The 12,367-nt window shown below is 47.0% G+C and overlaps 1 protein-coding gene across 7 annotated transcripts in view; it reads right to left on the bottom strand.

Annotated features, from left to right (window-relative positions):
• The window catches only part of tenm1 (teneurin transmembrane protein 1), a 1,669,493-nt gene that overhangs the window by 178,720 nt on the left and 1,478,406 nt on the right, over positions 1-12,367 (bottom strand). For all 7 annotated transcript variants that reach the window (XM_078412545.1, XM_078412546.1, XM_078412547.1 and 4 more), the window contains one exon: positions 6,092-6,193. In XM_078412545.1, the coding sequence (XP_078268671.1) occupies positions 6,092-6,193 (102 nt within the window). The remainder of the gene's footprint in view (positions 1-6,091; positions 6,194-12,367) is intronic.

Below are 12,367 nucleotides of genomic sequence, written 5' to 3'. Positions count from 1 at the left end.
CGGACGGTGAAAGGTCCACGGCGGGCCGACCCAAGCCCCGCGATTCGGGGCGGGCGAACACGCTGCCTCTGCCGCTGCCGGAGCTCCCGATGTCGGCCCCCATCCAGGGGCCTGCGGGCTTCCGACGTCCACGCGGCCCGCGCCGGAGCCTCCGGAGACGAATCGCAGCCGCTCCCGCAGCATCCGAAGGCGGCCAGCGCCGCAGGTGGTGAGGTCGGGCCGCGGGCTCTGCGAACCAGAGCCCCAGGTGGTCCCAGGTGAATGGCTGATGGTAGGCCGCAGCAGGAACGGAGACACGACACAGAAACAAAGGTCTCGTCTCCGTTCGGGAGAGAGAATTTTACAGTTCCCGTTCCCTCCCACCCCCCCCCCCCCCCCCCAAACATAACATACAAACACTACACCATAGATGTCTCTCGGAGTATTCTTGACTGGACTTTGCTGGCTTTAGCTTGCACTAAACGTTATTCCCTTATCATGTATCTAATACACTGTAAATGGATCGATTGTAACCATGTATCGTCTTTCTGCTGACTGGTTCGCACGCAACAAAAGCTTTTCACTGTACCTCGGTACACGTGACAATAAACTAAACTGAACTGGAATCGGAGATCAGAAATGAATTTGGCCCAATTGTGCACCTTCATTTCCCTTCACTGAAAAAGATCAACGACATGTAATGAGATAGTAAGGATCAACAACATGTTTGAACATTGTACTTCATCATTCGTGCTTGCAGCGCCAGAGACCCAGGTTCGATCCCGACGATGGGTGCTGTCTATACGGAGTTTGTACGTTCTCCCCGTGACCGCGTGGGTTTTCTCCGAGATCTTTTTCCCACACTCCAAAAACGAACAGGTATGTTGATTAATTTGCTTGGTCTAAGTGTAAATTGTCCCTGGTGTCAGTAGGATCGTGTTAATATGTGGGGATCGCTGGTTGGTGCGGACTCAGTGGGCCGAAGGGCCTGTTTCTGCACTGTATCTCTAAACTAAACTAAACGAAACTAATTCGAGTCATAGAGTGATACAGCGTCGAAACAAGCCCTTCGGCCCAACTTGCCCACACCGGCCAACATGTCCCATCTACACTAGTCCCACCTGCCTGCGTTTGGCTCGTATCCCTCTAAACCTGTCCTATCCATGACCCTGTCTAAATGTTTCTTAAACTTTGCGATGGTGCTTTTCTCAACTACCTCCTCAAGGTGAGACATTTTGAGACAGGTAACAAGCAACACCTGAGGTTAAGTGGTTACTTCATGACATTGGTTGCAAAACCTTAGCTTATGCATGGTGCATGGTGCCGCAGCGCTCATATCAGCAAGCTAGACGCCACCCTCAACGACACCATGCGGATCATCACCGGCTGCCTACGCCCTACTCCGACGGATCTCCAGCCGGTGCTCGCAGTTATCGCACCCGCCAAGCTTCGCAGAGAGTTCTTCACTCATAGGCTGGTGTGCCGTCGGACGTCAAACGTCCTTTGCACCACCTCGCCCAGGATTCACAGCAACTGGGACCTCAACGCCTGTCATCTCATCACCCTTTCTGCCGTCATGCAGCGACCCTCTGTGGCTCCGATTTCAACATACTAGGAGCATGGAGAACCAGCTGGGAACAGACATCGCCACCTCCTCAATTCACTGTCGCACCGAACGCCACAGCCCCACCAGGCTCGGAAACGCCCCGCAAAGAGTGGGTCGCCCTGAACTGGCTCCGCACAGGGGTCGGCCTGTTCAATGCCAACATGCATCGTTAGGGGTTGCATCCATCAGCAGCTTGCGTGTGTGGAGCAGACCAGCAAACAGCGCAGCACGGCATTTTCAAATGCACTGTCCTCCGTCCCCCTGGTGGAGGGGTAGATCTCACGGCCCTCAACAACAGCACATTGCACTGGCTACAGCGCCTGGAGGGCGTTACATAATTTCTGCTGCCTCAAACGCACGAAGAAGCTTATGTTCCATTAAGCTTTAGAATTTAGCCGACTAATTAAGGGAAAACCTTGAGATCACAATCTTCTGATTCAGAGTGCAAATAACTGAGCTAACCTTAAACCTCAGGACTGATTTTTATTATATTAACCCCTTCACAATGCATATACGGAACTTAATAAGATTATGCCCATAAATTACTTTCCATTTGGCTCTGTGAGTTCCCTCCAAACCTGTCCTATCCATGTACCTGTCGAACTGTTTCTTAAACATTGTAATAGTCCCTGCTTCAACTACCTCCTCTGGCAGCTCATTCCATACACCCACCACCATACACCCACCATATACACAAATGATTATTCATTTTTTTCACTCATACAACGTGAATCTCACTGGAGTTGAACAAAAAGGCGGAAATTGCAACTGTCGCCGATTACATTTTATCTCTGTCGGAAAGAACTGCAGATGCAGGTTTAAATCGAAGATAGACACAAAATGGTGGAGTAACTCAGCGGGACAGGCAGCAGCTCTGGAGAGAAGGAATGGGAGATGTTTTGAGTCAAGACCCTTCTTCAGCATTTTGTATCTATCTTACTTTTTATCTCTGTTTGCTTTGTTGTCACCATCTCCCAGCTAACATGAACATCGACTTCTCCAAATTTAGAGAGTTCCTCTGTCCCTCTCTTCCCCTCCTCCTTCCCAGATCTCCCTCTATCTTCCTGTCTCCACCTATATCCTTCCTTTGTCCCGCCCCCCTGACATCAGTCTGAAGAAGGGTCTCGACCCAAAACCTCACCCATTCCTTCTCTTCTGAGATGCTGCCTGACCTGCTGAGTTACTCCAGCATTTTGTGAATAAATCCCAGCTAACAATGATCTATTCTACATTTTCCTTGAATCTACATCTCCTTTGATGTCTCATTTTCACACACTTTCCCCTTCTTTATCTGTGTCTCCCTATCCCCAGACTCTCGACCCGAAAAGTCATCCATTCCTTCTATCCAGAGATGCTGCCTGACCCACTGAGTTACTCCAGCATTTTGTGTCTATCTTCAGTGCATACTCTTGCACGGTTATAGGTTGTGAACAAAGCCTGTGATCTTTAATGGAGGAAACTGATCGTGCATTCATAAGATCATAGTGATAGGAGCAGAATTAGTCCATTTGGCTCATCAAGTCCACTCCGCCATTCAATCATGGCTGATCTATCTCTCCCTCCTAACCCCATTCTCCTGCCTTCTCCCCATAACCTCTGACGCTCATACTAATCAAGAATCTATCTATCTCTGCCTTAAATATATCTACTGACTTGGCCTCCACAGCAAAGAATTCCATAGATTCACCACTCTCTGACTAAAGAAATTCCTCCTCGTCTCCTTCCTGAAGGAACGTCCTTTAATTCTGAGGCTCTGAACTCTGTTCTTAGACTCTCCCACTGGTGGAAGCCATCTCTCCACTTCCACTCTATCCAAGCCTTTCACTATTCTGTATGTTTCAATGAGGTCCCCACTCATTCTTCTAAACTCCAGCGAGTACAGGCCCAGTGCCGACAAATGCTCATCATATGTTAACCCACTCATTCCTGGGATCATTCTTGTAAGCCTCCTCTGGAGCCAGCACACCCTTCCTCAGATATGGTGCCTAAAACTGCTCACAATACTCAGGATGCGGCCTGACAAGCGCCTTCCAGGGCCACAGCTCGCACTGAAGTGCACCTCCAGTTTAAATTCCATTTGGAATATTTTGGAGGACCAAGAACCAAGAACCAAGTGCGTTTTAGAAGAAACCGATCAAGTCTGCTGAATTCCCCTGTTACACCTTCGGCTTGCAAAGTCCACAGAACAAAATTGCGCAGAGCGACAATTATCACACTCCAGCAAGCTAGCAATCAGTTTGGGTTATGCTCAATACACATAAACAAGAGAACGGAATGGCCAGTGGTGAAGAAAATTGGTGCTGTTAACCTTCACAGTAAGAAGGAACACACAGGTCCCATCACACAGTGCTCAAGCCATCTATCTTTTGTCATCAACTACCCTGTTAAACTTCGACCTGCTCACGATAGTCCTTTCTTTTGACATGAGATCATGGTTTTATAGATTTTGCTTTCCTACTATTTTCTGAGAACCTTGTTTACTTTGCATCGCACACCGTCTGATCTGAGAGGGTGATAACGGCAGCATAACTCAGGCAGGGGCTACCCCGCCTTATATTACACGCATTCCTTTACACCAAGCTGTGTGGAAGTAAGGCCAGCACGGTGGCGCAGCAGTAGAGCTGCTGCCTTACAGCACCAGAGACCCGGGTTCAATCCTGAGTATGGGTGCTGTCTGTACGGAGTTTATACGTTCTCCCATGACCTGCGTGGGTTTTCTCCGGGCGCTCCGGTTTCCTCCCACACTCCAAAGACATACAGGTTTGTAGGTTAATTGGCTTAGTAAAATTGTAAAATTGTCCCTCGTGTGTCTAGGATAGTGTGAATGTGTGGGGATCACAGGTCGGCGCGGACTCAGTGGGCTGAAGGGCCTGTTTCCGTGCTGTACCTCTAAACTAAATTAAATGAAATAAAATACTTACTGGCATGTCGTTCAGTCTAGAAACACATTGCAATCTGCTTTGAATCAATGTGCTGACTTGTCTATTTCGGATGCTTAATTAGTTTCTAAAGCCTCTGTCAAAAATTAATGACCTCTACCCCAACAGATCCTTCCTTTGTCCCGCCCCCCTGACATCAGTCTGAAGAAGGGTCTCGACCCGAAACGTCGCCCATTCCTTCTCTCCTGAGATGCTGCCTGACCTGCTGAGTTACTCTAGCATTTTGTGAAGTGACTGTTGGCCTTGTTTCTGGATACTATTGGGAATTAGTCCCACTTCTTTTTCACCGTTTCACATTTTTGTGTACTTGTGGTATGACTTGTGTTGTTCAGATCACCTCTCTCCATTCCACACCAATGCTGTCCATCCGGTAACTGTTGGAGACACAATGAACTGCAGATGCTGGATTCGTGTTTAAACCGTAAAGTGCTGGAGTAATTACTCAGCGAGTCAGGCAGCATCTGTGGAAGAAGGTGTTGGGTGACGTTTTGGGAAAGGATCCTTCTTCAGACTGATAGGCTCATGGTGTTTCGTGTCGGGACCTTTCTTCGGACGCACAGGCGATGTTTTGGGGTCGGGACCCTTCCTCCTACTGGAGTCCGACCCGAAACATCACCTGTCCATTCCTTGCATGGATGCTGCCCGGCCCCCTGTGTTACACCAGCACGATGTGTTTTACTCAGAAAATGTTGCCTCGACAATGCTTTCTTGTCATTCCTGTGTGGGAGCAAAGAAACTTTTATTGCCAACTCTCACTGGCCTGCCATGTTACTCCCTCGTCTCTCTTCAAGTTAATAAGGCTGCTGTATGGTTGGATAAATAACGATTGCACAGCACAATACATTCTGTGTGGTACCTTCAAGTAACCCTTGCATCCCCTCTCTCTCCGACCCTCCCCCACCCTAGTTTCATCGACGTCCTGCTGAGTTTCACTGTTTGTATCACTCGATATCACCTTCCCCACAGCCAACAATGGACCACTGTGGGCTCCACCTTTCCTTCACCATTGTCGCTGGCTTTGATTTGTCCTTTTGCATGCCTTTCATTCATTGGTTCTATGTGCCTCTTTATATCTGTCGTCTCCCTCTCCCCTGACTCAGTGTGAGGGAGGGTCTCGATGTGAAACCTCACCTATTCCTTTTCTCCAGAGATGTTGCCTGACCCGCTGAGTTATTCCAGCTTTTTGTGTACCTGTCTTCGGTGTAAACCAGCATCTGCAGTTCCTTCCTACACACGTTATTCCCTCGTGCCTCTTCAAGTTACTAAAGGTGACGCTGGGCTTGATAAGTAATAATCGCAGAGCACAATACATTTATGACAGGCAAAAAATGTTGGAGTAACCTAGCGGGACAGGCAGCATCTCTGGAGAGAAGGAAAGGGAGATGTTTCGGGTGGAGAGAAGGGACTCGACCCACAACGTCACCCGTTCCTTCTCTCCAGAGATGCTGCCTGTCCCGCTGAGTTACACCAGCATTTTGTGTCTATCTTCAGTGCAAACTAACATCTGCAGTGCCTTCGTACACAATACATTCATGTTTGCTCGGCAGCTTGCCACAGTTAGCTTTACCTCTCGCACAGTCAGGCCCAATGAATCCTGGAAAACAGTGGCAGTGTCCAGAGAGGCACTCTCCATTTCCATTGCAATTGGTGGAACATTCATCCATTGATTCTACAAACAATAAAAATAAATGTTCCATGGTTAATTCAGTGCATAAATCCACTTCCATTTTCCCCCTTCAGAAGGAAAGAAATAGATTTGAATTAAAGTTACCAAACTGTGGTGAGCACATGACATCATAATATCCCTGCATTAAATCTGGACTCGGCAACATAAATCTTCATAAAGATTCATTCCCTCGACACTTCAATCCAGGGCTCTTGATAGATTATATTCTGAACACAACATCAACTCGTTCGAGGTCGTGCCAATTTTATTTCCCAGGAAGAAAACCCGCTTTCCAATAATTCATACCTAGAGTCATAGAGGATATAGCGTGGAAGGAGGAGGATGATGGCTGACTTTAGTGGAGCGTCACAACGGCTGGGAAGGCGGATGAAGGCTGCAGCAGAAAAGGGTCCCCGGTCGTCTTGGTCTCCATGCCACTGGATCCTGACCCAGATCTGTCAAGGACCGTGTGGTGGCTGTCTGTGCACCAGTCTCCCCACGTTAAACAAAGTCACGCGCAGGCGTCCTTTAGTTTAGAGATACAGCGCGCAAACAGGCCCTTTCGGCCCACTGGGTCCGCGCCGACCAGCAATCCCCGCACATTAACACTATCCTAACCACACTAGGGACAATTTTTTACATTTACCAAGCCAATTAACCTACAAACCTGTGCATCTTTGGAGTGTGGGAGGAAATCGAAGATCTCGGAGAAAACCCACGCAGGTCACGGGGATTACGTACAAACTCCGTACAGACAGCACCTGCAGTCGGGATCGAACCCGAGTCTCCGGCGCTGCATTCGCTGCAAGGCAGCAACTCTACCGCTGCACCACCGTGACCGCCCTCTATGGACAGGACAGTCATACTCGCTTTGAGTGACCGCCGATGATGATACAGCGTGGAAACAGTCCTTCGGCCCAATCTGCTCACACCGGCCAGTATGTCCCAGCTACACTAGTCCCGCTTGCCTGCGTTTGGTCTATATCCCTCCAAACCTGTCCTATCCATGTCCCTGTCTAACTGTTTCTTAAACGTTGGGATGGTCCCAGCCTAGTTGCCCACACATGTTCCAGCTACACCAGTCCCACCTGCCCCATTTTGCCCAAACCTGTCCTATCCATGTACCCTTCTAACTGTTTCTTAAACATTAGGATCGTCCCAGCCTCAACTACCTCCTCTGGCGGCTCGTTCCATGCACCCACCGACCTTTGTGTGAAAAAGTTACCCCTCAGATTCCTATTGATTCTTTTGTCCTTCACCTTAAACCTACGTCCTCAGATCCTCGATTCACCTACATTTCTTCTTATTTTCATTCCTTTCCTATTTCCCAGTTCTTTGCAGAATCAAGACGCTTACAGTAATTAACGATAGAATGGATGGAGGCAGCAATGCAATAAATTACCTTAGATTCCAAACAGCCATAAAGGGTGTAAGAACATAGATCCATTTGTTAATGAAGGCCTATGGCATCCTGAGAGAGACTCTATTGGTCTTCAGGGTAAGACTGAAGCAATTTGTGCGGGTCAATTAAGCTATTAGTCCAGAATTAGCCATTTGTATTTATTATGGGGTTCGAGCACAGGCAATCCCTGAAGACGAGGAGGCAAATGAAGAAATAAAACAAAGAGCAGACACAGGTAACGTCTGAGGAGTTTTCACTTGCCAGACTTTCAGTGGATGATGGTCCATTCACAGTCAAAAAAGGCAAAGTGCAATATTCACACACGCTTTAAATAAATTAACAGCAGTGCAACACCTTTAGTTTAGTTTAGAGAAACAGCGTGGGAACAGGCCCTTCGGCCCACCGGGTCCACACTGACCAGCGATCCCCGCACACTAACGCTATCCTACACACACTGGTGACAATTTACATTTATACCAAGCCAATTAACCTACAAACCTGCACATCTTTGGAGTGTGGGAGGAAACTGATGATCTCGGAGAAAGCCCACGCAGGTCACGGGGAGAACGTGCAGACAAAGCACCCATTGTCAGGATTGAACCCGGGTCTCTGGTGCTGTAAGGCACTTGCGTTACCGCTATGCCACCGTGCCGCCCACAACCTTGTTGAAGATATTAATGTGCCTTTGGAAACGCATGTGGGAAAAGCCTTAATATTATTAAATATAAGTTCATAGGTTATAGGAGCAGTATTAGGCCAGAGACCCAAGTTCGATCCTGACCTCGGGTGCTGTCTGTGTAGTGTTTACACGTTCTCCCTGTGACCTCGTGGGTTTCCTTCGGGTGCTCCGGTTTCCTCCCACATTCGAAAGACGTGGGTTTTGTAGGTTAATTGGACTCCGTAAATAATTTCTAATAATTTGTAGGTAGTGGATGCAATATTGTAGGGTAATATTGAACTAGTGTAAACAGGTGATCGCTGATCGGCATGGACTCGGTGGGCTGAAGAGGGGTCTCGACCCGAAACGTCACCCATTCCTTCTCTGCAGAGATGCTGCCTGTCCCGCTGAGTTACTCCAGCATTTTGTGTCCATCTTCGGTGGGCTGATGGGCCTGTTTCCATATTGTATCTCGAAACAAGAAGGAATGATTTCCTTCCACACTGATACCATTCTTTGATCCTGTGATTGTATTTTAAAGTCAAAATGGTGTGTAACCTATCGAGTAACCTACAGACAGCATTGTACCTGTGTATCTGCTGCCTTTAATTTGTTTAGTTTAGAAAATACAGTGTGGTAACAAGCGTTTCGGCCCACCGAGTCCGCATCGACCAGCGATCACCCAGTACACTAGTTCTATCCTACACACTAAGGCCAATTTACAGGAGTCAATTAACCTACAAACCTGCACGTCTTTGGAACGTGGGAGGAAACCAGAGGACCAGGAGAAAACCCACGCAGGTCACAGGGAGAATGTACGAACTCCGTGCAGACAGCACCCGTAGTCAGGATCGAACCCGAGTCTCTGGCGCTGTAAGGCAGCAGTTATCGTCGCTCCACCGTGCCGCCCTGGAGATAAGTGTGTTGTACGTTGCTGATGGAGTACCTGGGCAAATGACTCCCGTGCATTTTGTGGACAGGCTTTCTCTCTCCATTCCTCCCCCTTCCCAGTTCTCTGACCAGTCTTACTGCCTCCAACTACATTTTATCTCTGTTTGCTTTGTTGTTACCTTCTCCCAGCTAACGATAATCCATTCTACATTTTCCTTGATCTCCATTCCCTTTGCCCTGTTTTCACACCTCACACTTCCACATCTATGTATCTCCCTCTCCCCTGACATCAGTCTGAAGAAGAGTCTCGACCCGAAGCGTCACCCATTCCTTCTCTCCAGAGAAGGAATGCCTGTCCCGCTGAGTTACTCCAGCATTTTGTGTCCGTCTTCTATGTACCTATGAGGCCTCTGTGGCAGTGATGGTTAGATGCCGTGACCATCGATGCTTCCTAACACCTTTAAAAAGAGAACTTACAAGACTTTCTACTTTCCGACCACTAGACACCTCGACATTTGCAGCCACCTTTAGTGGTGAAATTGCGTGGAAATTATTCATGAGCGATACTTTTGCCTAAAGTGACAATGGCATAGCTGATAACAGCATATTACCCAAATGATTAGACTGCATCACAGAAGACAGACCATATATTTCAAATGGAAGGTTAAATCAATTTTGAGCTTCTTAAGATTCATAAGATTAAATAAAGCGTTATGAGGAGTTCGCTATGACTAATGAACAAACTCAACCTAAACTGTCAAAATACCATGGAAAATTAAATCTGCATGAACACAGTTATTTAAAAATATAACTGAAGTAGTTTGTTGGTCTAGGTTCTGATTAAATATTGAAAATTCAATAGTGTCAACCATTCTTTTGACATGATTGAGATGATGTCAAGATTTTATAGCTGGGAAAATTCATTTCCATATTGTTTGAGGCTTTATTTTTATTTGTGTGAAATTGCAGTGAGTATATTTATTAATCAGTCAGGAGCTTTGTCGGTGGAAGAGCCATTTACACTTAAATTAGTTACTGTTATTATATTATGGCCGTGTTTAATATTTCTCGTTTCTATCTGCCTGTACTTTGGAAGGTAGGATTTGATAGGTAGAGGGGCGTGTCTACATCCGAGGAGGCTAATGTAGCCACAGAGATTGGTGGTCAGTTTAGTCTCGGAGGATGGAGAGAAAACAGTTTTTTACCACACGGTAACAACTGTGTTGTTTGAAGAGGAAACAGTTGATAAGAACAGATGCAACACCTGTCCCTTTGCCTCCCCCCTCAACTCCATCCAAGGACCCAAACAGTCTTTCCAGGTGAGACAGAGGTTCACCAGCACCTCCTCCAACCTCACCTATTGTATCCGCTGCTCTAGATGTCAACTTATTTACATCGGCGAAACCAAACGCAGGCTCGGCGATCGTTTCGCTCAACACCTTCGCTCAGTCCGCCTCAACCAACCTGATCTCCCGGTGGCTGAGCACTTCAACTCCCCCTCCCACTCCCAGACTGACCTTTCTGTCATGGACCTTCTCCAGTGCAATAGTGAGGCCCACCGTAAATTGGAGGAACAGCACCTCATATTTCGCCTGGGCAGCTTGCAGTCCAGCGGTATGAACATTGACTTCTCCAACTTTAGATAGTTCCTCTGTCCCTCTCTTCCCCTCCACCTTCCCAGATCTCCCTCTATCTTCCTGTCTCCACCTATATACTTCCTTTGTCCCGCCCCCCTGACATCAGTCTGAAGAAGGGTCTCGACCTGAAACGTCACCCATTCCTTCTCTCCTGAGATGCTGCCTGACCTGCTGAGTTACTCCAGCATTTTGTGAAATAAATACAATTGATAAGAAAGATAAGTTATGAATTATTCTCTTGATTTGTGCTACTTTAATAGAGACCAATTGATCAAGAAACAGGGTTCGGAAGATTCCTTTTTGCTATCTTACAGTGCGTTGTGTGCGTAAGCTATATCTCCACCACATCCCCGAGCAGTAATGGCTATCGAAGTTGGACTTTGAGAAGGTATAGAAACTTCCATTACAGGAGGCTATTGTGAAAAATTACTTCCTCATTGAAACATACAGAATAGTGAAAGGCTTGGATAGAGTGGGTGGGGAGAGGATATTTCCACTAGTGGAAGAGTCCAGAACTAGAGGTCGTAGCCTCAGAATTAAAGGACGTTCATTTAGGAAGGAGATGAGGAGGAATTTCTTTCGTCAGAGGGTGGTGAATCTGTGGAATTCTTTGCCACAGAAGGCTGTGGAGGCCAAGTCAGTGGATATTTTAAAGGCAGAGATGGATAGATTCTTGATTGGTACGGGTGTCAGAGGTTATGGGGAGAAGACAGGAGAATGGGGTTCAAAGGGAGAGATAGATCAGCCATGATTGAATGGCGGAGTAAACTTGAAGGGCCGAATGGCCTAAAAATATCACTTATGACCTTTAGATTATTTGATCCGTTAACAAAGCAGGTATTAATACTAAAAACCAGCACCAAGGTGAATTGGGAAAAAGCACAGTGTACAGATCAGAATGGGATTCTTCCAGCTGCAACTTTACCACAGTTATTAATTTATGTATTTGAGATTAATACTGAGAATGGTAGATTGTCTATAAACGTGATAAGTAGTCATGGTTAAGATAGACACAAACTGCTGGAGTAACTGAGTGGGTCAGGCAGCATCTCTGAAGAAAAAGGATGGATGACGTATAAGATTATTAAGGGGTTGGACACGTTAGAGGCAGGAAACATGTTCCCAATGTTGGGGGAGTCCAGAACAAGGGGCCACAGTTTAAGAATAAGGGGTAGGCCATTTAGAACTGAGATGAGGAAAAACTTTTTCAGTCAGAGAGTTGTGAATCTGTGGAATTCTCTGCCTCAGAAGGCAGCGGAGGCCAATTCTCTGAATGCATTCAAGAGAGAGCTAGATAGAGCTCTTAAGGATAGCGGAGTCAGGGGGTATGGGGAGAAGGCAGGAACGGGGTACTGATTGAGAATGATCAGCCATGATCACATTGAATGGCGGTGCTGGCTCGAAGGGCCGAATGGCCTCCTCCTGCACCTATTGTCTATTGTCTAAGACGTATTTGGGTTGGGATCCTTCTTCAGACTCCAGTCTCTCTACTTTGTGTCTATCTTAGGTATAAGCCAGCACCAGCAGTTCCTTGTTTCTGCAAGTAGTCATGCTTACTGACGGTCGATATAAAGTTTTGACGAGGTAGA

Source organism: Rhinoraja longicauda, chromosome 15 (assembly GCF_053455715.1).
Source record: "Rhinoraja longicauda isolate Sanriku21f chromosome 15, sRhiLon1.1, whole genome shotgun sequence".
Lineage (NCBI taxonomy): Eukaryota > Metazoa > Chordata > Chondrichthyes > Rajiformes > Arhynchobatidae > Rhinoraja > Rhinoraja longicauda.
The sequence above is the reverse complement of the archived record's forward strand: the minus strand, read 5'-3'. Positions and strand labels throughout refer to the sequence as shown.